The sequence below is a fragment of the Xiphophorus couchianus genome, chromosome 8 (assembly GCF_001444195.1).
Source record: "Xiphophorus couchianus chromosome 8, X_couchianus-1.0, whole genome shotgun sequence".
Taxonomy (NCBI): Eukaryota; Metazoa; Chordata; class Actinopteri; order Cyprinodontiformes; family Poeciliidae; genus Xiphophorus; species Xiphophorus couchianus.
Window position 1 is genome coordinate 681,982 of NC_040235.1, and position 26,746 is coordinate 708,727.

The 26,746-nt window shown below is 40.4% G+C and overlaps 3 protein-coding genes across 6 annotated transcripts; all 3 read left to right on the plus strand.

Annotated features, from left to right (window-relative positions):
- Positions 1-281: 281 nt before the first annotated feature.
- Positions 282-7,847, plus strand: LOC114149571 (uncharacterized). Of its 4 annotated transcripts, none has more exons than XM_028025560.1 (4): positions 282-1,151; positions 1,454-1,516; positions 5,240-5,377; positions 6,193-7,847. In XM_028025560.1, exons 1-4 carry the CDS (start codon positions 1,072-1,074, stop codon positions 7,751-7,753), a joined length of 1,842 nt encoding a protein of 613 aa, XP_027881361.1. In that variant the 5' UTR covers positions 282-1,071; the 3' UTR covers positions 7,754-7,847. The 4 variants fall into 4 exon arrangements, with proteins under 4 accessions (XP_027881361.1, XP_027881362.1, XP_027881363.1 ...); XM_028025561.1 differs by having other exon boundaries at positions 1,481-1,516; XM_028025562.1 differs by lacking the exons at positions 5,240-5,377; positions 6,193-7,847 and adding an exon at positions 2,104-4,739.
- Positions 7,848-16,229: 8,382 nt separating this feature from the next.
- Positions 16,230-20,044, plus strand: derl2 (derlin 2). The gene is made up of 7 exons (XM_028026450.1): positions 16,230-16,388; positions 17,448-17,513; positions 17,592-17,665; positions 18,107-18,200; positions 18,430-18,625; positions 18,693-18,783; positions 19,554-20,044. Exons 1-7 carry the CDS (start codon positions 16,251-16,253, stop codon positions 19,657-19,659), a joined length of 765 nt encoding a protein of 254 aa, XP_027882251.1. The 5' UTR covers positions 16,230-16,250; the 3' UTR covers positions 19,660-20,044.
- Positions 20,045-22,390: 2,346 nt separating this feature from the next.
- Positions 22,391-26,662, plus strand: LOC114150145 (SWI/SNF-related matrix-associated actin-dependent regulator of chromatin subfamily B member 1-like). The gene is made up of 9 exons (XM_028026387.1): positions 22,391-22,540; positions 23,247-23,358; positions 23,582-23,690; positions 24,001-24,138; positions 24,912-25,039; positions 25,105-25,271; positions 25,348-25,538; positions 25,607-25,738; positions 26,114-26,662. Exons 1-9 carry the CDS (start codon positions 22,451-22,453, stop codon positions 26,151-26,153), a joined length of 1,107 nt encoding a protein of 368 aa, XP_027882188.1. The 5' UTR covers positions 22,391-22,450; the 3' UTR covers positions 26,154-26,662.
- Positions 26,663-26,746: the final 84 nt, after the last annotated feature.

The following is a 26,746-nucleotide window of genomic DNA, read 5'->3' on the forward strand; positions in this document are numbered from 1 at the left end:
GAAACTTTAGATACCATGTTGTGCATTTTAAAATGCCCTATCTGAACACAGCCTACACCAACCATAACAGCTGGTTCAGATCAGTGGTTGTGAATGAAACAGTCTTCTGACATTGCAAAGCAATGAGGGTAAAATCAATAAAGCTGCTATGAAAATATTTAGTTTCAGTTTACTACAGTGATATATTTTTTTCCAACGTAGGTTGAAAAATATCTACTGAAAACTGATCTGAGTATTCTTGCATCAGACCTGAATCACAAACCTTGACTGACAAGAGGCAGTCAAGCTTCTGCTAATAAAAAGTTCGAAATACCTATGTTAATATAATTATAATGATAAATGAGAAACTCATTACTCTGCACAGTTGAAAGAAAAATAAAATTTCTTTTTGTTTTTCATCAAGGAGTGGAAATGCCTGGTCTCCAGCCAAGAAAAATAAAATGTCGTCATCCACTGATGCACACATTTTACAGTCAGCATTCCTCAGTTAGTTTGGATGAAAGGGGAGCCTGATGTGCTAGGAATGAAAGCAATTAATTATGTTTTAATTCAGGATTTAGAAGTCCAGTCCTATGAAGGCATTTTGCATAAAACAAATTTGTTGTTGGTAGCTCTAAAAGACAGATAGTTGTAGTTCAAATCAGGCAGGACATCTAATGTTTATTATTAGGACATCATTTCCTTCACAGATTATCAAGAGTTTTAATTAAACTAGTTAAATTAGTTTAACACTTGATTTTGTCATTTGTCTTGAGAAATGCTATAAAAGATACTGTAAAGATAAATGTTTCCTAGTACAAAGAAACAGTTGAACTGATTACCAGACACCTAAACAATGTAAATTTAAGTTTATTATTTTGATAATGTTATACATTTACTGAAAACAAAACTGATATATTGAGGAATGAAACACTGGACTCAGTTTCATTAGCAGCTACACTGTTTAGGACAGACTTTATCAACCAGAGGAGGTAAAGAAAGCTTTCAGCATAGTTCTGCTGAACAAAAAACGCTTCAGTGAAATCATGTGACCAGAGTTTCCTCCCCTTCTTGTAGAATATAAAACTCTGAATGCTGACTTCTCTTTACTCTTCTTGCTTTCATAGCCTCACTGAGCATCGTAAAGAGCAGCAGTGTGGTTGTCTGCACAGGTAGGAAAACTTTCTAATGTTACAAGGTTAGAATAAAAACTGAAACATCAAGCTGACATGTTTGTTTTTTTCATTACATTTTTGAAGGACCACTTAAACTGTTCAACAATTTGATGAATATGAACGTAGTTTTACAGCTGATTGGATTTTTTAAAACACAAATCTGCTAATTCCAGTTGTGCTTTCTCTGTTAGGTCACTTACTGTATGTGTACTGTATACAACAAAGTGTGTCTAATGAATTACTTTAACACACTGACATAAAAACAGATAACAGTGACTTTACTATTTCTTTTTCATTAGTCATAAAAACCTGTTTCAACCTCACAGGAGTTATCTTCAACACTTCATCATCATGCAAAGAATGTAAGTAAAAACATTTATTGTTACAGTTTATGTAAATCTGTACTTATCAATCTATAAAAACATTTTTAACATGTTTCCAATCACTTTATCATTATGCATAGTAAAAGGAGACTAAATAAGATCTTTTTCAAGATAGAGAGAAGTTATAAATTAACTGAAGATATAGTTTTATAGTATTAAAAAGGACAAATGTCTGTATGTTATACGTAAGGGGAGTTATTAAAAACCATTTTTACAGTTGCTTTACAGTAAGACGTTTGTACATAGTAAAAAATACTGGGGGATTGTGTCTAAAATGCCTTCTCAAAGACCGATTTTATTATTACATTGATCTCATTCACATGTGTGAGTAAGAAGAATGTCACATAATTTAGCCTGTTAAAGTTTTAGGTTCTTCGCAGCTGCCTCTAATCAGTTAGCAAGAATTACTTGAATAAAACATAAAACAAGCTCATATGCTCATAAATTAAGCTCATGGTCTTCATAATAAAGAAGAAAAAGCAAACAGAAGAGATTATTTTATTTGTATTACTCTACTCCATTTGGGAGAGGAATTTAAGCTAGTAAATTATTAACTTTTTCAACAGGAATACATCATCTAAATTCAAGGACATCATCTCAAAATGTCTCCTGATCCAGTCAGGATCCCCATCCGTTTTCCAACTAAACACAAAAAAAGAGGACTTTGGACCTCTGACTAAGATAACTCTCGGAAAGAAAAATTTGAACAAGGCCAACAGAACAGTGCTGCTGGTTGGTGAAACAGGAGCAGGAAAGTCTACTGTCATCAATGCTCTGGTCAACCACACCATGGGAGTGAAGTTTGAGGATGAGGTCTGGTTTAAGATTGTAGAAGATGAGAAGAGAGGGCAGACTGAAAGCCAGACATCAGATGTGATGGTTTACGAGATCTTTGGGTTTGAAGATCAAACTCTGCCATTCTCTTTGACCATCATTGATACGCCTGGATTTGGAGACACCAGAGGGATTGAAAAAGATTTTATTGTCAGTCAAAGATTGTTTGACTTGTTTCGATCAGATGAGGGAATTCAGGAGATTCACGCTGTAGGTCTGGTGGTGAAGGCCACAGATAATCGAGTGAATGATCGCCTTTCATACGTCTTCAATTCAGTCATGTCTCTGTTTGGGAAAAACCTGGAGAAAAGCATTGTGGCTCTCATAACTCACTCAGATGGAAGACAACCTAAAAATGTTATTCAAGCTCTTGAAGCTACAAAAATAAGATGTGCCAAAAATGAAAATAAGCAACCTATTTATTTTCTTTTTGATAACTCCCAAAGTGATGACCGATCAGAGGACACTGAATTTCTAAAAATTGCTACTGAAATTTCAGAGAGAGGATTGAGAACCTTTACAGCCTTCTTGGAGAAGAAAACAGCCCAAAAACTGATAATGACTACAGATGTCCTGAATCAACGCATCAGCCTGACAGCCTGTATCCAAAACCTGCAGGAGAGAATCCTACTAATAGAGCAGAGACAAGAGGAACTCAAGCAAACTCATGATGCGCTCGTCAAACAAGTAGAAGACATGAATAAATCAGAGACGTTCACTGTTGAAGTCGATGTTGTTTTCAAAGAAAAGGAGCCTCTGAAAAGCCAAAAACTTTTTTTCAGGCAAAATATTTTTGAGAAAGCAATGGTCTGCACCATCTGTAAGGAGAACTGCCACTATCCTGGCTGTACACTTGTTCGCAGTCCCCAACATTGTGAGGTCATTAGAAAAGGGCATTGCACTGTCTGTACTGGTAAATGTCCTGCATCAGCTCATGTGAAGGAAAACTGGAGATATGTCACTAAGACCAAGAAGGTTAAGAAGACTGTAGGAGTTCAAAAAGACATAAAGAGAGAGAAGGGTGATGTTGAGAAAAACTTTAATGTTGTAAAAGGTCTTGTAAATGAAATACAGAAACTGAGATCAGAGAAGTTCCAGCTCATCAATGAAGCGTACCAACATGTTATCACACTGGAGGAGATTGCCCTCAAAGTTAATGCTGGGGCCACTTTAGTTCACTTGGATTTCTTGATTGCGAAGATGAAGGAAATAGGAGACACTAAGAAAGTTCAGAAACTGGAAGAGATGAGAACCCAAATGGATGAAGGGACCAAATTAGCACTGCAGTACTTGTGGGGCAGAGTAACAACCGTGTAAAAAAGGGAAGAATCAACAGTCACAACAAATCTGTGACAAGTTTAACAAGAAAGTCTCATTAGGTGCATGACTCTGAAAAGGTTGTACTTCATGAAACATTGATATAAAACTTTGATTAGGTTTTTAATAAAGGAATTTACCAAAGTATTTTGATGAAGGGAAAATGATTTAATTATTTAAGATAATAAATTGCATCTTTTGTTCAACTACTATTTTTTAATCTTTGTGGTAATGTAACTTGAGAATATGATGTACAATATCAGAGAAAACAGAGTAATTAACCAGAGACTGCATCTCTTGCTTCTTGTAACGAGAAACAAGAGTAACAAGGAGCAAACCAACAAATATTTTATGACAAAAATGATGTATCATTATAATGATGAACTCCAATTAATAGACTGCAAACTTGATAAATTAGTAGTATGTTGGGAACTGTTACTTTTACAATCTTTTCCACGATTCCAATAGTTTGAATAAATGTTAAAATATTCAGAAATATGATTATGTGCAGCTATGTTCAACAGTAATTACACCACTCATTGTAACCGGTGTATTGTATTTAACAACGGGTAGGTTAGTGTTGGTATGATTCTGACTGTAAAACAATCTATTGGAAAAATACTTAGATTTAAATGTTTTGATACCATTTTGATGCCACAAAATATTGATACAATTTGAAACATATATCAAAAAGAAATATTGAAAATTGTTTTTGTTTTACCTCCTTCTTCTTAAGTATTTTCTTGAACTAAACTGAATTAGTTCAGTTGAAATTCAGATGTTCTCCAACACAATTTGCCTTAAAAGTACATTTTGACAATGCAGTTTTGACTTGTATAATACATTACTTTTAGCTGTAAAATAGACTTGAAATGCTGTCTAAGTTTAGCTCAATACTTTTGGACCATTAATAGTTTCTTTATTTCCTTTGTGATATAATCAGAAATGAAGTTGTGACTAACTATGACTGTATATATCCTGAGACACTCCAGTTAATGTTCTGCATAAAATTATTGGTCTTCTGTGAATTAAATATTTGATAAAATCAGTATGCTCTGTGTATGTTTATTGGATCTCACTCAAATCAGTGATTGGATCTGTACAGAAACTAATATCTGTTTAAATTCAGACTGTCAGTGTGAAAATGTAATATTAAAGTTTAAAGAAACTTTCAAAATTAGACTGGAAATATCCTCTACAAATTCATACTCTACCAGTGTATTTTGGATTATAAGTCTTTAAAACGATAGTCTGCCCTTGCTTTTAGTCCCTTGAAACCTCCATCAGAACCTGGAGCAGGAACAAGTGTAATTTGCTCAGTTTTTTCCTTCTTATATACTTCTGATATTAAATACCCAGTATGTGTGACATTGCCATCTAAGATGTGCCTTTATGCAGAAAATGACTATTATTCTGCTGCATTTATATTCTATTTATTTTTAGTTTGAACAAAAACAAATATCTACCGATGTATCTTAAATAAAGTATGATAATAAACTGACCTTAAACATAGATGGAAGACGGTTTTTATGCTTATGTTCTATGTTCCAGTAAATCTCCAAGCAAGGTTAGTGACTCAAAGTGTCCGCCTTCATCTTCTACCTCACCGGCTCGTACACCTGCTCCTCTGCCTCGAACTAAACTGAGAGCAGGACCCCCCTCTCTAGACATCAGCAGTGCAGCAGTGAGGTATGTAACGAGGAATCTCACTGTCTTCCCTGCAGCTAATGTTTAAAACATCCATGACAAGATTCCAGGTCTCCTAACAAACACTAACACCTGTAACCTTATTATTCGAGCTGTGTATCCACCACAAGGCAAATGAATCACACATTTGCAAAGTTGAAAATGGTATCAATCAATGATTGCTACAATCACTCACTATTCCAACTACTGACTCACCACCAGGTGGCACTCTGTGTCTGAATAAGGTGGTTTTATACCAGAGAGCTTGGCTATGACAAAATGGTACCAAGCTTTTCCACTGTAACCAATAGGAAAATTCAACTGCTTAGGTACTATTTGCCCTAAGGAGGGCAACACTAAGACAGTTCTACATAAAATATTTCAGAACTTAATTTACATGAAAATTAAAAATTCACTCAAAATTCACTAAATTCACTCAAACATAAAAATAGAACCCTAAATAACCAATTTATAATTTTATAAGTAAAAAACACATTTAGTTTATAAAGGACATGATGCAAAGGACAAGTGGAAAAAACCTGAAATCACTCTGAAGGTATTGCTGATTATACTTTAGGTTAATATTCCTTTGGTGGTTTTATTATTTTGACTCCATCCAAGCTGTTGTAATTTATAGTACTTCCTAGATTTAAACTTCCCATATACTGAAGTCATTGGGTCTTAAATGTTTTTAAGGCTTTAATCTAAGCTTGATAAATATTTAAAATTGTTACTTTTAACAACTAGTTTTGAAAGGATGAAATCAGTATACAGTATAAGTTTTCAAAATGGTTTGAGTAAGTTTGTTTCTCTTCTAGGAATTGCACACTGGACACCATAATCTCCAAAAGTACTCTGATTCAGTCAGGAAATCCATCTGTTTACCAGCTGAGGCCAAAAAAGGAAAAATCTGCAAAGCTGATAAAACTGACAGTTGGTGAAAAAGATGAATGCAAGAGACATAAAACAATCCTATTGGTTGGTGAAACAGGAGCAGGAAAATCCACTTTCATCAATGCACTGGCCAATTTCACCATGGGAGTGAAGTTTCAGGATGAGGTTTGGTTCCAAATCGTGGAGGAGGTGGACCATGAAACGTCTGAAGTGATTGTCTATGAAATATTTGGTTTTGAAGGCAAAGCCATACCCTACTCTTTGAGCATTATCGATACTCCGGGATTTGGAAGCACCAGAGGGATAGAACATGATGTTAACATCAGTCAGCGATTACTTGACTTGTTTCAATCAATGGATGGTGTTCATGCAATTCATGGAGTGGGTCTGGTAATGAAAGCAAGCGATAATCGTCTCAGTGACCGACTGATGTATATCTTGAATTCCATCATGTCGCTGTTTGGAAAAAACATGGAAGACAACATCGTAGCTCTCATCACTCACTCAAATGGAAGAACACCAAACAATGTCCTTCAAGCTCTTGAAGTTTCAACCATTAAATGTGCCAAAAATGAGAAGAAGCAGCCTGTCTACTTCTTGTTTAATAACTGTCAGAGCGAAGACCGGAACGAACTAGCAAAATACCTGGAAGGGGCCAATAAGATAACAGAGAAAGGACTGACAGAGTTCACTGCCTTTCTGGAAAAGGCGCAACCTCAAAATGTGAAGGCAACGGTTGTTGTTATAAAGGAGCGCAGTGAACTGACAGCCTGCATTCAAAATCTGCAGGAAAGAATAATTGAAACGGAACAAAAACAGGAGCAAATCAGACAAATTCAACATGACCTGATTAAATATAAAGAAGAGATGAAAAAGAATGAAAATTTTACTATAGAAATAGAGGAGTCCTACAAAGTCAAAGAACCTATAAATGCCAAAAACCAGTTTAAAGGTGGTTCTTTTGAAGGAGCTATGTGCTGTACTCGCTGTGAGGAGAACTGTCACTATCCTGGATGCATTCTGGCCCCAAGTCCTGCCTTCTGTGATGTCATCACAGCAGGTCACTGCATTGTTTGCAGTGGGAAGTGTCCCACATCTGATCATGTGAAAGAAAATTGGAGATATGTGACCAAAACAAGAAAAGTTAAGATGACTCTGAAAGAAATAAAGCAAAAGTATGAGAACAGTAAAACTGAAAGAGAGAAAAACTTGAGTTACTTAGAAAGTCTGGAGACAAAAATTAAGCATCTGACTGCAAAGAAACATGAGCTGCTGGATGAGTCCTACAAGCATGTTGTCAAACTAGAAAAGATTGCTCTGAAAGTTGATTCAGCATCTACTTTAGTCCACCTGGACTTTCTGATTGAGAAGATGGAAGAGAAAGGAGACAAGAAAGTCCACAAACTAGAACGAATTAAAAGAAACATGGATGAAGGAAGCAGAGCAGCTTTACAATACCAGCATATTGCAGAGAATCAGCTGTAGATGCAACGATGAGGTCATTATTCTGACTTAACTGATTAAATCTCTGATGTTACTTTTTTCATGTAATACAAAATAAATTTATCATCAAACAAAATGTGGTGGAGGGAAAATCTTGCTCATTTGCCACATAATTCATTATGAAACAGCAAAAAGGTTATGTGTCAACTACAGGAATACAGACAACATTAATGGTCTGGTTTATTAAAGATGTCATAAAACATAACTATGATTAATGGTGGAGATTATTGTAGGCACAATTGTGTTTATTTGTAGTTTCATTTCCACCCACACAGGTGGAGAGTGGTCCATTAAACTGTTTTAGGTAGAAAACATATTTTCAGTGTTCACAACAGTACTTTGACGACAGAAAAATAAAAAACATTGTGAAACACAAATAATAAGAATGTTCCAAAGTAATCTAAGATGCATATCTATGTATGTATGTATAAACAACTGTGAAGATAATTATTTCAAAAAGGCAATAAAGCATTTTTGTTCTTTAACCTAAAAATTTGATTAAACAGATTAGAAACCAAGCATGTTTGTCTCCTGGTTTCCCTGATGGTGCACCTTATGAAAAATTATATTCTTGGTTTTTTAATGCTGCACTAACTTAGAGATAGAGTGAGAAGTTCAGATATCCAGGAAGGACTCAGAGTAGAGCCGCTGCTCCTTCAGGTCAAGAGGAGCCATTTGAGGAGCTCGGGCATCTGATTCAGTCCCTGCTGGATGCCTTTCTGGTGAGGAGTTCATGACCCACCAGGAGGAGCCCTGGGGAAGACCCAGGACACGCTGGAGGGACTTCGTTTCTCGGCTGGCTTGGAAGTGCCTTAAGATTCCCCTGGAGAGAACAAGTGGTGGCGGAGAGGGAAGTCTGGGCATTTTTACTTAGGCTGCTACCCCCGCAACCCGACCCCAAATAAGCAAAAGAAGATGGATGGATAATGGATGAATTGGTGAATGATTGGATGGATGGCTGGATAAATAAATGCACATAGACACACACACACACACACAATAGAATACAGACAGTAATGTTAGCTAGCTTGGTTAGCTAGCTAGTTTTGAGAAACATGCCCTTTCAATCCCCCCCAACTCTCCTACACTCCCCCCCCACCCCCCTCACCCCCACACACACACACACACATAATGGACGCTGACATTGTTCCAACATTGCTGTTGTAAAATTGCTGTAAAATATGAAAGGAATCTGTATTCCTTTCATATTGTAATTAACCTGCATTATAGACATGCAGGAATTTACTACCTTTTTATTTTAGAGGTAGTAATAAATTCCTACCTTTAGAAAGTATTTGTATCAGTAGTGGCAATACTGGCCCTGTATTTACTTGGCATCAGATCAATACCAAAATATGCAATATCATACACCTGTTGCTTGTTAATAAGTATTCAAAGAGTAGAAGCTGCTCAGTGGCAGTCAACTAGATAGACAAGTTTAGAAAGTTCATGACGACAGAGAAAGTGTGGACAAAGAGCCCAACAGAAGGTTCTTCAGATGCTCACAAGAGAAAACAGAAGGAGATCATAGAACGAATCCAACTCCAACCAAAGTCAAGCTGGGCCTCAATACACCACCTCTAGCAGATCATATGAAGCAGGAGAGGAGAGTGGAGAGCACATTCCAGCCACAGATTGAAATTAGAAATATCTGGTTGGAGAATAGAATAGAATAGAATAGAATAGAATAGAATAGAAGTACTTTATTCATCCCAGCAGGGAAATTATTTCGCAGTTACAGCATAGAGACAAGACACAATAACAACCACCACTGAGTAGCAGTTGTAAATAAAATAAAAATAAAAAATAAAATATAAAATGCTATAAATTGTAAAAATATAAAATGCTGTCAATATAAAAAGCAGCTTAGAGCAGTCCTTGCAAGGATTCAAAATGCAGATATGTATATGTAAATATATGTACAGCAGTGTGCCACAGTGCAGTTGTGTAAAATCGGACTGATTAGTGCAGAACAATGATTTAGCTTTTATTGTACAGTGAGATGGCATGTGGCAGGAAGGATTTCCTGTATCTGTCCCTACGACAGCAGAGCTGGAGCAGCCTATGTGAGAAGGTGCTCCGCTGTCTGTCCACTATGTGGTGGAGAGGGCAAGCAGGGAAAGGAGACAGGATACAAAGAAACAAGTAAATATCCTAAGAGAGATGATGATGAAAGAAACAGCTCATTGTGTTCTGGTACAAGAACACGCGAATGAAGACATACAAATATCACAAAAGCACAAAGTATCTTATGTGCTTGAGGTACATAGACACATAACCAAGTTTTATCCCAGGTCCTTTTGTTATAAATTCTCATAGTCCATCAGTCTATCCATCCATTTTCTATACATGCAGGGGTTTGTAAACCCTGTACAGGTAACCAGTTAAATATTTGAGTGTTGGAAATCAAATTTAATTATCTTGAAACAACGTAATTACTTCTGTTCTCCACCAGATGAAGTTGTTCAAACTCAATGCTACCAGCTGCCCACTATCACTAGAGAAATGTATCAGTGTATAAATGAGTTTGAGTGCAAATGGGTGAATGTTGTTCTGGTGTATAGCTTTTTGAATGGTCAGTGAGAGTGGAAAATGACTATTTAAATTAAGTTCTTTTCAAATACCTTAACCTAACTTTATAGAATATAGAAGGAGCACTACAACTTGTCAGAATGTCCAACATTTACACAAAATAAAGACGCAGAACATGTTGATGCACTTTTTAAATTGTTGACTGTGTTCAACGATCTTGTATTTTTTGTTTTTATGATGTGAAGCACTTTGAACTGCCTTATTGCTGAAATGTGCGAATAAACTTGATTTTATTTGCTTTTTATAACCCTTTATCATAACAGCTACCTTTAAAAAACAGATGTAGCGCATGTTGATGCACTAAAATCCTTTAATTACAATATGAAAGGAATTTGTATTGTTTTCATATTGTAAGGAACTTGTGTATTAGCCATGAGTAGCCATCTTGATGTAATAAATACCTACCTCAGAAAAACCTACCTTTTTACAATCGGAGGTAACACATGGTTGACAAATTAAAAAAGTCAGAATATCCTACCTTGATCAAATTCAGAGGTAACACGGCTTGGGCTATAGCTTCAGATTAACAACTTACCTGAATTTCTAACTTTAGAATGAAACAGTGTGTGTAGTGAAATCAAAACTCAGTGAATCTGAATGTTTAAGTGGCAAATGGCCTGTACTGGTGTAATGCTTTACGAAGTCCTGAGGACTCCAAAGCACGTTACATTACGCTGATTATGTGAATACATGCTGACGGTGGTACGCTACATTGTAGCCCACAACTGCCCTGGGGTAGATTGCTAGAAATAAAAAAATAACATTTAATTCTTAATGTGACAACCAAAAGTGGGACCAAGTCATTGCTTTGCAAGTCTCTAGTCTTTATCTTCAAGGACAATTCCTCATTGGGGCGGGGGGTGACACAGGACAGAGGGTGGAAGGAGTAGTGACCCCTTGTATTTTTCTCCATACTTATCAGGTCAAACCACATAGTGCAATACGATATCACTGGTCAATCTATCCACCAAATTCTTATATTTTTTTTGCGTTGTATTTATATTTACTTATATTCTTATATTCTATATTCTTATTCCTTGTTTCTTGCATAATTTAAGGTTTTGGTTACTCACATTTGGTGTGTACCTTAGTATTTAATTTGTATTTTGTATTCTTTTGCACCTTTGCTTACTGTGTGTTAACTTTGTTTTTTGCCTGGGAGCTGCTGGTAACTTCAATTTCCTGAGGGAGTCTTCCCAAAGGATCAATAAAGTACTAGTCTAAGTCTAAGTCTAAGTCTGAGTCAGAAAAGTTCCAGGTCTTAAAGTGGGAATTTAAAGTCCTTTCTGTCTTTTTTAACAATGTTGCAATTATTTGTTAAATGTAAATAATAGATAATGTGTACCATCTTAAATGTGCATTTATCTCAAACCATGATGAAACATGTGCAACTGAACTTACAAAGTACAAAAAGAGTCATTCTAAAATCATTCCTCTATATTTTAAAGCACAATTAAACTTAGCTGCAAGAAACATTCAGTCAAAAATTAACTGCCTGGAGTAAATCTATTCTAACATGTTTTTCTGATGCAGATGTCTTCAAGTACGTGATCTGTCCTCTAAACAGTCAATGTTGTGACGGAGAGAAGACTGAGATAAACTATCGTCATTAAGTTCAAGTGAAGAACCGTTTTCTGAATCGGAGCCCCGCTCACCTAACGGCAAAAACTAACAAGCTGCAACTTATTCATGGATGAGCACCAGATTTAAAAAAGCATGACAAAAACTGCAAGAAAATCAGCGTGGCCTGGAGAACACTAGCTAATAACACAAAGTTAGCTGAAGTCAGCTATCTCATCATAGTAATGGAAATTACCACCTACTGCTCTTTATGCAACTCCAAATGTTGGGCAAAGTTGGACGTTGTTCCGTCTCCATCTGTGATTCTCATCTTGCATGTTGCACTTTGTTTTTTGTTGAGTACTTTCCAGGTAATGTAACCAAAAGAAACATGATAAAATAAACAATATTTCAATTGTTTTACCCAAAATGAATTACTTCTGCCCAGACACAACCTCTTACTGCGAACCAATCTGATGAATAAGAGCGTACGCTGAATTCAGCAGGTCCAATGAACAGACGAGATGCAGTCACATCTCTCCATCTGGGACTCTTGTCTACTCAGTCTCTCAGTAGCTTGCCATCTTCTGTCCGGGTAAAAGACGAAACTGCTTCATCGGTGTAGTTAGAGACAACAGCTCTTCTTGGAGAATCTATAATTATTTCAGGTTCTTTCTGCAGGAACTCAGACAATCAGTTTCATGCAGCTAGTCTTATTTTCGGCTGGGGTAGAGACACTGGATGCAGACTGTATACTACGTATATACTTTACTTTGGCTTCAGGGATGTTTTTGAAGATGAAGTCTTTTCCTTCGCTAGTGAGATCAGTTTGGCCACACACAAATCCTCCCAAATACAGCCTGTGTGTGAGCAAACAGGAAGAAATGTTTGTCAGTGTTTGACCACCCACAGATAATCAACACACTCACAAGATGGCAGCCAAAAACAAAGGACATAGCGACTGAAATGCTGCTTAGCAGCTGTTCTAAGTCTCACATGTACCTTTAAATACCGCTCTCGTCCAGCGGTGAGTGAACTGTTCATGTGTGTCCTCCGCAGCGCAGCCTGTGAGCCACAAGCAAGTAGAAAAAATGCTGCTGCCATTTTGTAGATCTGTGACGTCACTAAGAAACAACTATTAATGGCTTAATATTGTGTACTGTGGGATTCAGGGTTTTTACCAGTCTCTGTTGATCTCTGTAGTTTCTTGTTCTCTCCCATGACAGAGCCCAACACTAATATGCCATTATACTACATTTTGTGTCCCCAGTGTTCAACCGTATGGTGATGAGGTGGTTTTACAGGCGTGTCCGAGAGACCTGGACATTTGCTGGTTAAATCCACGGCAAAAGGAAAAGTTCCTTGACAATTTTTAGATGCATCCCTGTTCCAACACTCCTGAATGAAATGGCTGCGTTCCCTCAGTCATCCAGCTCTGCAGAGGCCTGGAAACTAGTAGTTCATTAGGGTCAGCCAGGAAGAAAAGTAAACACAATAAACTGCCATTTCAAAACATTGTTCCTTACCACCACCATCCAAATGTCTGAGTACTGTTCATCTGAAACAATAACAAATTACTTTATGACAATTACTATACAGAGAAATGCATCCCAAAACAAAAGGCATGTAGAGGAACCTAATATTCATCAATCTAACTGGAACTCAGCCTAATGAAGCTCATTCGTCTCTAGGATATTTCTATTCTATTCTTGCTACAATATATGGAGTTAGTAGCTTTTGAACCTTTTTATTAGAGACAGTCCAGAATCATGTACAAAATAAGTTGTGCTTCCTGACCAATGCTGCTCTTATTTTATTTAAATCCACTCTCTAACTGCAGAGTAAACGTCTAATGCAGCAGAGCCCAAAGTGGGTGAACAGGTGAGCCAACACTGGGTGCTACACTAAACACGTTAGTTTAAAGGAAATAAGCTTCCGCATATACTTTTAAAACATTTCCCCACACAGTTTTGAGCTTTAGTCTTTTTCTGTTCACCATCATCATTAGCATTAGCGAGAACTAGCTACCTGGGCGTGTGAACACAGACATCAAAACTCAAACCACAAAGAAACGCTGGTCAGAAACTAAACCTACATCTAGCTAATAATAATCAGAATAATAATAATAATAGTAATAATAACTTACCTCGAGTGAAAAACTTTATGATCTGCAGAATAACAAAAACCAGAAAGTGTGACGCTCTGAAGTGAACGGGGTCGACCAGGCCGGAGCCCAGGGGCAAATCATCAGGGTAATGATGAGTTTTGTAATTTATCCAAGTATCTGTCAATCAACTTATACACACATTTGAGCAGCTTCTGGTTAATACATAGGTTTTGTTATATTGTTTGTCAGTCTACATTGCATCAATCTCAGGGCCCCCTAGTGGCTGCGCTGGCACCTGAATGGTCCAAGAATATTAAAGGAGATCATTAACCCAAAGATTAGAAATCAGTACTCTGATTGGACCAACCAGCAAGGAAAACTTCACCATAAAATGAAGGGTTTCTGTCTTTGTGATGAAGAGTCAGTGTAAAACATGATGTAAATGAGAAATGCAGAAATATGTGATATGTCAGTCATAACATCGGTTGTTCATATCAGCCCGGTTTACTTAACCAACAACACTGCTGTCCTTACCTTTTCAGCAGCCGTTTCAATAGATATTTATGACTCTCAGGATGACATCAAAAGCTGCAGATGGTTGTTAATCAATCTGTATTTTCTACTGATCTTCGCCGACCTTTCCTGATGACGAGCATCTCCAGTGACCTTCTTTTCCATTGATATGGAGCCTGTGGAATCAAATAAAAACGAGTCACGGCCGAGTTTATATTGTTGTAGTTTTGATTTTCTTATTTCAAAGGACAAAACATGTAGGTACTACAGTATGTCAATGAGTTAAGAGCTGTTAGGATTATGAGCAGAAAATGTTGCAGAAATCCAACAAATCCATCGTTAACTCAAAATTCATTAAAGTTCATGACCTGGTGTAGAGTTATATTCTACATGTTCTGTTTGAAGCACACATCACACTTGCAAATAATTTATTAAGAGAGACAGCATTTATTACTTGAGGGGATCATAGATTACTTTTAAAAGAAACTCAGGACTAAACAAATGGAACATTGTGTGAAGAAAATCTGTGTAACAATCGATCAAAAGAAACCAAATAATATGTAATAATTATTGAATGGTGAATAAAGGTGAGGAAAATAATTCTAAACGTCAACATTTCTTTACATATTTTGTAGCATTGTCTGTGGGCTTGCAAAGGGAGTCGCTAACCAGAAGCTAACGCTGTTTGGGGGCCTGGAAAAGTTTGAGACTTTTGAGAGAAAGAGCAACGACTCCATTCATTCAAAACTGTTGCTCATTTCCACATGTTATATGTTAATTTTAACATAAAAACGAATAGCGAATAAAAAATTAAATGGCTAATATGGACGGACGATATTAAATAAACTTGTGCCAAGACTGAAAGCCACGTTGCTCTGTTAGCAGACTGAGCTAACTAGCATTAGCTTACCAGCTAGCATGCTACTAGCGTAAAAAGTATCGCGTTGTTCACACTAACATTAACTTTAGACTTTTTTCGAGTTTACACTCTAATATTCTGCAACAGTATATACGTACGGTACGTTATGAATAATTTTAAATATATGAAAATAGAAATACAAACGACATCGATACTTGGCTCCACCTACGTTGATCAGCGGCCTGGGGTAAAGAATCCTGTGTGTAGTTACACTGTCCAACCAGCAGATGGCGCTAAAACAGCCTCCTTACTTTATTTATTGTTCCATCCAGTTTAACCATGAAAAATAATCATTTAAAAAGCGCCACAGAGCAATTATTAGTAAACCATATGAAAAATAGAACAACAATAAATGCAGTGAAGTAACTGCTGGAAGTTGCACCTGACGTTCCATCAAGTAACCACCAGGTGGCTCTAAACCGACCCGTTTACTTTGTTAAAAATTTATATTGAAACGTTTTAAGTAAGTTTTTAAAAAATAATAATATTAGTTCATTTTTAAAGTTACTTCTACCGTTTTTTCTTTTATAACTACTTTAGCTTTATTTTTTATTTAAACAACACTGGATTATTCAAAATACATAACACAATTTTTTTTAATTTGCTGCGGTAGTTGTTGATTTGTATATTTTTATTTTATTTTTGTTGTGATTACGCGTCGACATATATTCTTAAAACGATCAATTCGGTTCGGATTGGTATTACCAGGGTTCTGTTTAGAAATTACAGAAGTGGAAGTTGTGGTGGATTTTCCCACGGCCCATGAACGCATCCCCATCTCGTTGGCAATGACGTGTCAGGAAGCCCCGGAAGCTGTCAGTAGTGTCTCCAAAATGGCCTACCAGACCCTCCAGCAGGAATATTTACAGATTCCTGTTGTTACCAGGGCTTACACCACGGCCTGCGTCCTCACCACGGCTGCAGTGGTAAGACTAACCCGAAACGAACCGAGCCGGACCGAACCGAGTCGGTCAGTCAGTCAGTCAGGACTCTGCTGGTTTCTGTTGAGCTCCAGATGTTTCTGTTGCAGATCCGAGGTTGAGCTGCTCATTCAGGAAGTTAGCTTCACGTTTAATGTTGTTCCGAGCTGAGAACTCAGTCAGGGTTCGGTTCTGGTCCGTTTAACCCGGCCTTGAGCGCAGTCAAAGATTATAATCTGGTTTTATTTAGTCTCGAGCGGTTGGGGGGGAACCGGTTCCCTCCGTCACAGACTGGCCCTGAACGCACCATCGGATGTTTAACATATTTACCTTCAGCCTGACCTCAGGAGGGTTTTATTGATAGTTAAATCTGTTTTATAATTTTAATTATGAATTGTTCGTTGTGGATGTGGAGTTCTGACTGACGGTGACCCGGACCTGACCCCAGCTCGGAGCAAACACACCGGGCTGAGGGTTCTGGTTGGTTAGAGTCCGGTAGAACAGTTGATGTTTGGGATGGAAGATGAGGAGGAAACTTCCAGATGTTCCTGAACATCCCGTAATCTGAGCAGAACTGGGAGGAAGGCCCTGCTTCCCGCTGAATAAAAGGTTAAAGTTATGTCGCTTTCTCCAGTAGCAGTCAGTTTACCAGCGAATCTGAGGAGGCCTCTGACTGGGTTAAGATTCTATGGGTTTAGGGTCACAGTTCAGGGATTATTTAAGTTTTTGATATGCTAATCAGATGCTCTCAGTTGCTATAGCGACACCTTATTGCCATGGTTACGCATCATGATAAGTGTAATCCATGCTGCTGCTCAGCATCCAGAAGCAGAGGTGATAATTATCCAAACAGCTGAACCAGAAACTGATGAAGTGAGCCAATCAGAGCTAAGGCAGCAGAGCTGCTGCGTCATGATTGGAGTGATTCAGCCACGACGTCCGGGCCAGGATGGACCCGCTCCGGCTCAGGGTTTCCCAGCGTTAATCCAGCTCAGGTTGACCATAATCTCTGGAATAATCCTGGTTTCTGAAGCTGCTCAGGTCCTTTCTGGTTTCCTCCTGCAGCAACTGGAGATCATCACACCGTTCCAGCTCTACTTCAACCCAGACCTGATTCTGAAGAACTACCAGGTACCGAGTCGCTCCTTTACCTTTCAGTAAACTGGGTCAGAACCAACGCAGCTGAAGGATTTTCTCTTGTCTTCTCAGGTATGGAGACTCATCACCAACTTCCTGTTCTTCGGTCCAGTCGGCTTCAATTTCCTGTTCAACATGATATTTCTGTATCCTGGTTTGCATGTTTCTGTTTCACAGCAGCAGATGTTGCTGCTGCTGACACGACCCAAGAGGTTCTGAAGCTGCAGCTAAGCTAATCGTTAGCTGTAGCTAACGATTAGCTTAGTAATCAAATATTCTGACGATTAATCGGATGTTATGATGATTAATAAGGCCCAGTCTGTGTTTCGGGTCCAGTCTGTGTGTTTCAGGCCCAGTCCGTGTTTTGTTTTTTTGCCCAGTCTGTGTGTGATTTTTATGGGCCCAGTCTGTGTGTGATTTTTGGGCCCAGTCTGTGTGTGATGTTTTTGGGCCCAGTCTGTGTGTGATTTTTCGGGCCCAGTCTGTGTGTGATTTTTGGGCCCAGTCTGTGTGTGATTTTTGGGCCCAGTCTGTGTGTGATTTTCGGGCCCAGTCTGTGCGTGTTTTCCCTAACCTATGGGTCCCAGGTACCGGTACTGCCGGATGTTGGAGGAAGGCTCCTTCAGGGGTCGGACGGCTGACTTCGTCTTCATGTTCCTGTTCGGCGGCCTGCTGATGACCGTATCCTTCCGCCTCGGGGCGTTTCCATGGAAACAGCGTTTCACTGTAGACCGAGAAACTGTCCGGGACCACAAGTTTACATACAGCTGATGAAAGGACTTCCTGAAGATAAAGAATCTGAGTTTTTACAGACATAATTTAGCGATTCTGACCTGAAACCAGAGAGTCTGATTCTCCTCGCTCGCTGAGGTGTATGTAAACTTGTGGCTCCTTTAACGGCGCTGAGCAGATCTTCGGCATCTTCGTCAGCCTGGTCTTCCTCGGCCAGGCCTTCACCATCATGCTGGTGTACATCTGGAGCCGCAGGAACCCCAACGTGCGCATGAACTTCTTCGGCCTGCTGAACTTCCAGGCGCCCTTCCTGCCCTGGGTGCTGATGGGATTCTCCCTGCTGCTGGGAAACTCCATCATCGTCGACCTGCTCGGTCCGTTACGCCGCCGCCGCCACCGCCGCCGGGCCGCCTCAGAACTCATCCTCTGTTTTGTTTCCAGGCATCGCTGTGGGTCACGTCTACTACTTCCTGGAAGACGTTTTCCCCAACCAGCCCGGAGGCGGACGCTGGCTCAGGACGCCGTCCATCATGTGAGGCTGCAGAACCCTTTACTGAATTTAGTTCTACATTTTATACGCTCATTTTACATTTCATGTTTCATTTCATTCTGCAGTTTATTTTACTTACATATTTATGAAAGTTTCTCTATGTTTGATTCAGTGTTTCACTTTATTTCCAAAAGTTAATAATTATATATTTTATAATTCAGTTATATATTTTTATTGACATATGTATGTCTTTGTTTATTACATTTTATTGGAAGGTGATTTATGGTTCAAATAAAAATCTGAACAGTGTGGCATGCATTTATATTGTGGCCCTCTCAGTCTAAATGGGGCCAGCCCCGAGCATGATAGAATAGAATAGAATAGAATAACTTTATTCATCCCAGCAGGGAAATTATTTCGCAGTTACAGCATAGAGACACAATAACAACCACTGAGTAGTAGTTGTAGATAAAATAAAAAATAAAATATAAAATGCTATAAATTGTAAAAATATCAAATGCTGTTAATATAAAAGCAGCTTAGAGCAGTCCTTGCAAAGATTCAAAATGCAGATATGTATATGTAAATATATGTACAGCAGTGTGCCACAGTGCATTGTGCAAAATCGGACTGATTAGTGCAGAACAATGATTTAGCTTTTATTGTACAGTGAGATGGCATGTGGCAGGAAGGATTTCCTGTATCTGTCCCTACGACAGCGGAGCTGGAGCAGCCTATGTGAGACGGTGCTGTTTATTGGTGCTGCCATCCCCGTGTTTGGCTGAGCTTCCTGTCTCTGGCTCCGCCCACAGAAAGATGCTGTTCGACACGCCGGAGGAAGACGCCAACTACAACCCGCTGCCTGAGGACCGGCCCGGCGGCTTCGCCTGGGGGGAGGGCCAGCGCCTGGGCGGCTAGCCCCGCGGTGCCTTCAGGGACCCTGCGGCGGAGACGGGAAGGGGACGGACGCGCTCGGTGTTTTCCTGATGTTTGTTTAGTTCTCAGTGAAGAATGCCAAACAGCCTGGACTGCTGAGGAGGAAACGGTTTTGTTGTTTGTGTTTTTGGCTTTGATCATCTTCAGAAACTCTTCGCCGGCGCCAAATCGTCACGCCGACGCCGTTTTCAGGAGCGCCGCGGTTCTGGATTGCAGACAAACGTTGGACAATGAGTCTGTGGGACTCCATGTTTATCTTGGTCTCAGATTAAAATCCTGACGTGTGAAAAAGATTTAAATATAAAACAGAATTTATTCCTTCTTTTCCATTTCACTTTTTAAACTAATAAATGTGTGCAGCAGCAAACGTTGATCAGTTTCATTTCCAGAGGTTTAACCGACTCCAGGTCAGAGGTCAGCAGGACGTCATGCAGGACGCTGAGGAGAAAAGAGTTTAAGGGTCTGCAGCTTTAAACTCAGCAGGTATCAAACCACTGACAGAAACGACCTGGACGAATCATCAGGACTGACCTCTGACCTCCCGTTTACCAGCAACGTTACTGAAAAAGCTTCAACAGTTAAACAGCTTCCTAACTAAACCAGCGGCTTCGACTCCTTCCAGTCTGGTTTCCATGGTTACCACAGTACGGAGACTGGCCTAGTCAAAGTGTTCAATGACATCCATATAAATACGGACTGTGGGAGAACCACAGAGCTGGTTCTGGTTCTGGTTCTGTTGGACCTCAGTGTCAATCATTTTACTGAACCGACCGGAGATTTGGGTCAGACTCTCCGGTCCAGAACTCAACTGGTTTGAATCTGACATGAAGAACTGGGATTTCTCTGTTTCAACTGGAAACTTCTCATCAGAGGTCAAAGGTCACATGTGGGGTTCCCCAAGGTTCAATCCTAGGATCCTGATTCAATATCTATATGCTCCCACTGGCTCAGGTTATAACAGGAAATAATATCAGCTACCATAACTATGCAGATGACACACAGCTCTACATTATGATGTCATCAGGTGACCTTTGACCCCATAAAGGTCACTGAATAAATGCTTAAAACAGATAAATGTGTGGATGAGACAAAACTTTATCCAGCTGAACAGAAACTGAAGTAATTCTCTTTGGACCTAGAGAGGAATGATCTAGAGTTATGGATCTAGAGTTATAGATCTAGAGTTATAGATCTAGAGTCAATGCACAGCTTCAGTTATTACAACTAAAAACCAGCGATCAGGCCAAAACCTGGGAGTAGGGATGGACTCTGACCTCTGACCTCTGCCCTGACCCTCCAGAGCCACATAAAGCCGGTTCCACGGTGGTTCTTCTCCCAGCTGCAGAACATTTCCAGAACCAGAGACTAAAGTCTCGGATCAGAGAACCTCATCCAGGCTTTGATTCCTGCAGCAGCGTCTTCACAGGTCTGATTGACAACCCAACGGTCCAGAACGCTGCTGCTGGAGTTCTGACTAGAACCAGGAGGATAGAGACACCATCCGGTTCTACACCACCCGGTTCTACAGTTCCTACTCTGGCTCCCTGTAGCTCAGAGAATAAACTATAAAAGTTTATAGTTTATGAATCACTAAACAGTTTAGCACCACATTAATGATCTGCTGCTGTTGTATCAACCTTCCAGACCCCTCAGGTTCTGGTTCTGGTTCTGCTCTGCATCCAGAACCAGAACCAGAACCTAACAGGGAGAAGCAGCATTCAGCTTCTATGCACCACAAATCTGGAACAAACTTCCAGAAAACCTAAAAACTGCTGAAACACTGAGTTCCTTTAAATCCAGACTAAATTTCATATGTTCGAGCTGATTTAGAAACCTGATCATGAATCAATAATCTGATGACGGCGTCCACTGTTTCTGCTTTATCTAGCAAAGCTCTTTGAAATGCCTTGCTGCTGAAAGGTGCTATACTGATCAAATCTGATTGATTGATGAAGGAACATTGGCAGGAAGGAGGAAACAAGATAGGAAGGAAGGAAGGAAGGAAGGAAGGAAGGAAGGAAGGAAGGAAGGAAGGAAGGAAGGAAGGAAGGAAGGAAGGAAGGAAGGAAGGAAGGACACCATTAAGGGTGCAAACAGCAGCATACTGGAAAAGAAGGAGGATGCAACCTTTATACAGTTATTACAGATATTCTCCTGATGAACAACCACAATGCGGCCATGTTTACCAGATTCTGCATCTGATTGGCTGACCAGGCCCTCCTGATGGCTCCTTCCCTGGTAAGCATGGAGCATTACCCAGCGGTGTTTAGACAGAAGCACAACCTGCAGAACATCTTGTAAACAACTTGCAAAACTAAAATCATTTTTCTTTAAATGAAGAATAGTGTATAAATTGTACATTAAAGGAGGCTGGGGAATATGCTCGTACTTTTCCATTGTGTGTATTATGGTGTGAACATGTTTGAAACAAATGTAAAATTGAATGAATTCAACTGCTATAGCGTTTCTACTGATGAAACAGCATAACAAGATGTTCATCAAGCTTTATGCATGTTCACTGACAAGCTCAGGATTTTATTTATTTATTTTTTTTAGATAAATTATCGACCTGTATTTAGATATTTATACCAGACATGTTAATACACAAGAAGAGTTTTCTTATTTATATAATTAGATATTTTTAGATGGTCAACCGCGATCCTTGTGTTTGTCATTTTTCTTTGAATCGAATAAATCTGCGATCTCCCACTTTTTCCGGAGGTTTTAAACGCGTCAGAAGCAGATCTAGCTTGTTAGCCCCGGTGTAGCAAAGATGCAGCTAGCTCTGAGTAAAACATTTGGCCAGAAACCAGTTAAGTTCCAGCTGGAGGAAGATGGAGACTTTTACATGGTGGGATCAGAGGTATGTCCGCGTGTGGCCACTGGTGCTGGAGGCTTGCTTCCCAGTAAAACCAGTCTAGGCTCTCCATCCTGCTGCTAGCCACCATTAGCATGCTAACGCAGCTGTAAACAAAGACCGTAGTGGTTCTGGATTCATTCTGAGACCCAAAAAACGGCTCATTAAATAAAAACTAACTTATAAACTTAATAATCCGGAACCGAACAGCTGGAGAATATTAATAATGACGTTTATTTCACAGCCTGCTGCTGATTTACGCTGTTTTTACCGCAATTTGTCCGTTTTTATAGAGACTATAATATAAGTTCATTTCTTAGGTTGAGTTGCTGTTTGGAAACTGATTTTAACAATAAAGAGCTCAATACACAAAATGAATAAATTTTACACCATTTAAAGAAACTAAAATATCGGTTTTTATGTCTGAAAGTGAAGGAATCGCCAGATTTCTGAGTTTTCTCGCTGATTTAAGCTGTAAAAATGTGTTTTAAAGTTAAGAGTTTATAACGGGAGGCTCATTATTTAACTGGAAAATGAAGCAGCTGTCAGGAAAGAAACAATTTCTGTGAAACTAATTAATGAAGTGAAACTTTGTGGTGGTTTGATAAAGACTGAAACCTGTAAAGGATTTATTTGTTGCCAGCAGATTTCCAGTTTTCCTCTCTGTATTTGATGTTCTGGTTCTGATCAGGTTCTCTTCCTGTCTGTCCAGGTCGGGAACTACCTGCGGATGTTCAGAGGTTCGCTCTATAAGCGCTACCCGTCACTATGGAGGCGGCTGGCCTCCGTGGAGGAGAGGAAGAAGATCATGGCTTCATCTCACGGTGCGTCCTGCAGTTCAGCTGCTGCAGTTTGGTTTTATTTCTTCTTCTTCTCTGACGATCAGAAAAACTTTAATCTGCTGCAGGATTATTATGAACAGACGCTTTAATGAAGGAACAGTCAGCTGGAGCTTTGATAACGGTTTCCTCCCTTCATCAGCCTGAACTCTGCTGGTTAGAGCTGCTAGACGACCTTTGACCCCTGCCGTGTTCCTCCTGCTTACAGCCACCAGCGTGACGCTGCTGAAGGCCTCAGAGTGCGAGGAGATCTTCGACGGGAACGATGAGAAGTACAAGGCTGTGTCCATCAGCACCGAGCCTCCGGCGTACCTCAGGTAACCGGGTCGGACCGGACCGGGTCGGGTCGGGTCGCTCTCAGGGACCTCAGACTGTTACGATGATCCTTTCAGTCTTTGTATCTGTTCCACTCAAGGTGTTTGATGCTGATGATTGAACAGGTAAAAACTGAAACATAAATGAAACAACCAACCCGTCAAAAACATGGATAAAAACGAAACGCTGAAGACGGAGGTTTAACTGTAAGATACAGGAAACTAAGAGACAGAACGTTTTTCCTCCAACATGATGAGTCTCCTTATTTCCTGGGCAGGAAGCAGATTCCTCCACTTCCTGTCTCTGTTTCAGGGAGCAGAAGGCGAAGCGCAGCAGCCAGTGGGTTCCCACTTTACCCAACAGCTCCCATCACCTGGACGCCGTTCCTTCCTCCACTTCCATCAACAGAAACCGGATCGGCCGCGACAAGAAGAGAACCTTCCCCCTCTGGTGGGATCCGCCTCCTTAGGAAACATCATCATCCTCATCATCATTATTATTGTTATTATTATTATTATAATCATTATTCCTAAATAATGAAGCCATAAGCTTGACGCTCTCCGTTTTTCCCCTTCGGTCCATTTGATGACGAAACGACCAAAAACAAAAACCAGACTGGATCCTCTTGATAAAGTTTAATGGTTTATTTCAGAAATAAAAACGGTACAAATGTTACTTTTCCACAAAAATAATAAAGAGTAAACAAGAGAGTCCAAAGAGAGAGAGAGGTCACAAAACTGTGTGGCTCCACTAAACTGCCCAGCTAACTCTCTCTAGCTGCACCCTAAAATCTTTAACTGCAATTAGATCTGCAAATGTACAAGAAGGCTTTAGTTTAGTCCAATATAACAAATTAGTATGCAATAGAGATTTAACTAGTAATCATTTTTATCCAAATAAAAATATCATAAGAAATATAAACATAATTTGTCCTAAATGTCTGAATGAAGTAAAACTGAATTTAGGCTCCTACAGTTATTATTATTATTATTATTATTAATAATAATAATAAAACATCTCAGATTGTTGAGAAAAGCTGCTAAAATCAAAGTTCTGAGCTGACAAACTCCGCCCCCTGTAGAAACCACGCCCCCTGATGAAACTCCGCCCCTGTAGAAACCACGCCCCTGGTGAAACTCCGCCCCCTCATTTGAATATTAGAACATGAAATGTTGATTCTGGTTGGTTCTGCTGTCTGTAACCGGGTCGGTTCTGGTCTCCAGCTTCGATGACCACGACCCGGCGGTGATCCATGAGAACGCGGCGCAGGCGGAGGCGCTGGTTCCGATCCGATTGGACATGGAGATCGACGGACAGAAGCTGAGAGACGCCTTCACCTGGAACATGAACGGTAACTGAGCCGGACCCGGCGCCGGTACCACAGCCGGACCCGGGCCTGACGCTGCCTGTCCCCAGAGAAGCTGATGACGCCGGAGATGTTCGCCGAGATCCTGTGCGACGACCTGGACCTGAACCCGCTGGCCTTCGTCCCCGCCGTGGCGTCCGCCATCCGCCAGCAGATCGACTCGTATCCTAGCGACGGGCTGCTGGAAGAGCAGACCGACCAGCGCGTCATCATCAAGGTGGGTGGGCGGAGCCGGGCCGGGAACCGGGGCGGGACCGGGGCGGAGGCCCGGGTCTGACGGTGTCTGTGTGCAGCTGAACATCCACGTGGGGAACATTTCTCTGGTGGACCAGTTTGAGTGGGACATGTCGGAGCGCGACAACTCGCCGGAGGCCTTCGCCCTCAAGCTGTGCTCCGAGCTGGGCCTGGGCGGAGAGTTCGTCACCACCATCGCCTACAGCATCCGGGGGCAGCTCAGCTGGCACCAGCGCACCTACGCCTTCAGGTGACCGCCGCCGACCCGTGGGCCGGCTCTGGCTCTGACCCGGTTCTGACCTGTTTCCCATCTCCCAGTGAGAACCCGCTCCCCACGGTGGAGATCGCCATCAGGAACACCGGAGATGCCGACCAGTGGTGCCCCCTGCTGGAGACTCTGACAGACGCAGAAATGGAGAAGAAGATCCGAGACCAGGACAGAAACACAAGGTCAGAGGTCAACTGCTAGATGTGCTGAGGGTCATTTTTGGTTTTATTTAATCTTATGTGTTTTATTTTATTTTTTTTAATTAAATCTAACTACCAATTTGATGATAGATAGATAGATAGATAGATAGATAGATAGATAATCAGTCAGTTAAGTTTCTGGTTCTCCTGATCGTTTAGTCGGGTCTGAGTCAAAGGTTTTCAACCCTTAGTGATTCCACAACGTTTCTGACTAATTAAACGGCTTTTATATTCCAAGTTCTGTCGTGTTTTTCTGTGTTTTGGATAAAAATGTTGAAAACCACGAATCTTTTTCCTTCACTGTCTGCTGTTCTTATGGAAGAGATCCAGAAAGTGATCTGCTCTGGTCGTTTGCAGGAGAATTAGACGTCTGGCCAACACCGCCCCCTCCTGGTAGGACGCCTCCTGCACGGACCCACCCGAACCCGACCCGGACCCATCTGGAACCACCCGGACCGACTGCAGGCCTCCCTCTGCAGATCACCATGTAGCGCCTCATGTAGTGTTTGTTCTGACCCGTTTCTGCTCCATGCAGCCTCCACCGTGCAGCTGCAGGTTCTGGCCTCCAGAACCAGAACCTTCAGGTTCATCATGCTTCACTACCAGGACGATGAGTTACCGTGGAAACCGCTGCTGGTTGGTGCCGCTGGAGTTGGAGGCTGGAGCAGAAGTTCCTGCTTCTCACCAACCAGAACAAACCGATGCTCCTGGTTCTGCTTTAACCCGGTTCTGACCCGGTAGAGGTTCTGCATGCAGACTCATGTTTCCTGAGGAGGAGGAGGAGGATCTTCATCACGTGGTTCCCTCATGGGCAGACCATGGTCATTTCATCTCTTCTTTTGTAAGTTGTTGGACATTTATATTGACTGTTTTTATATGAAAACAATAAAACAAAGATTAACCGAATATTTCCTGACCAAGTCATCATTTATGATAAACCAGGCAGATAAAACAAAGTTACTGAACATCAGCTGACATGCCGGGAAATTA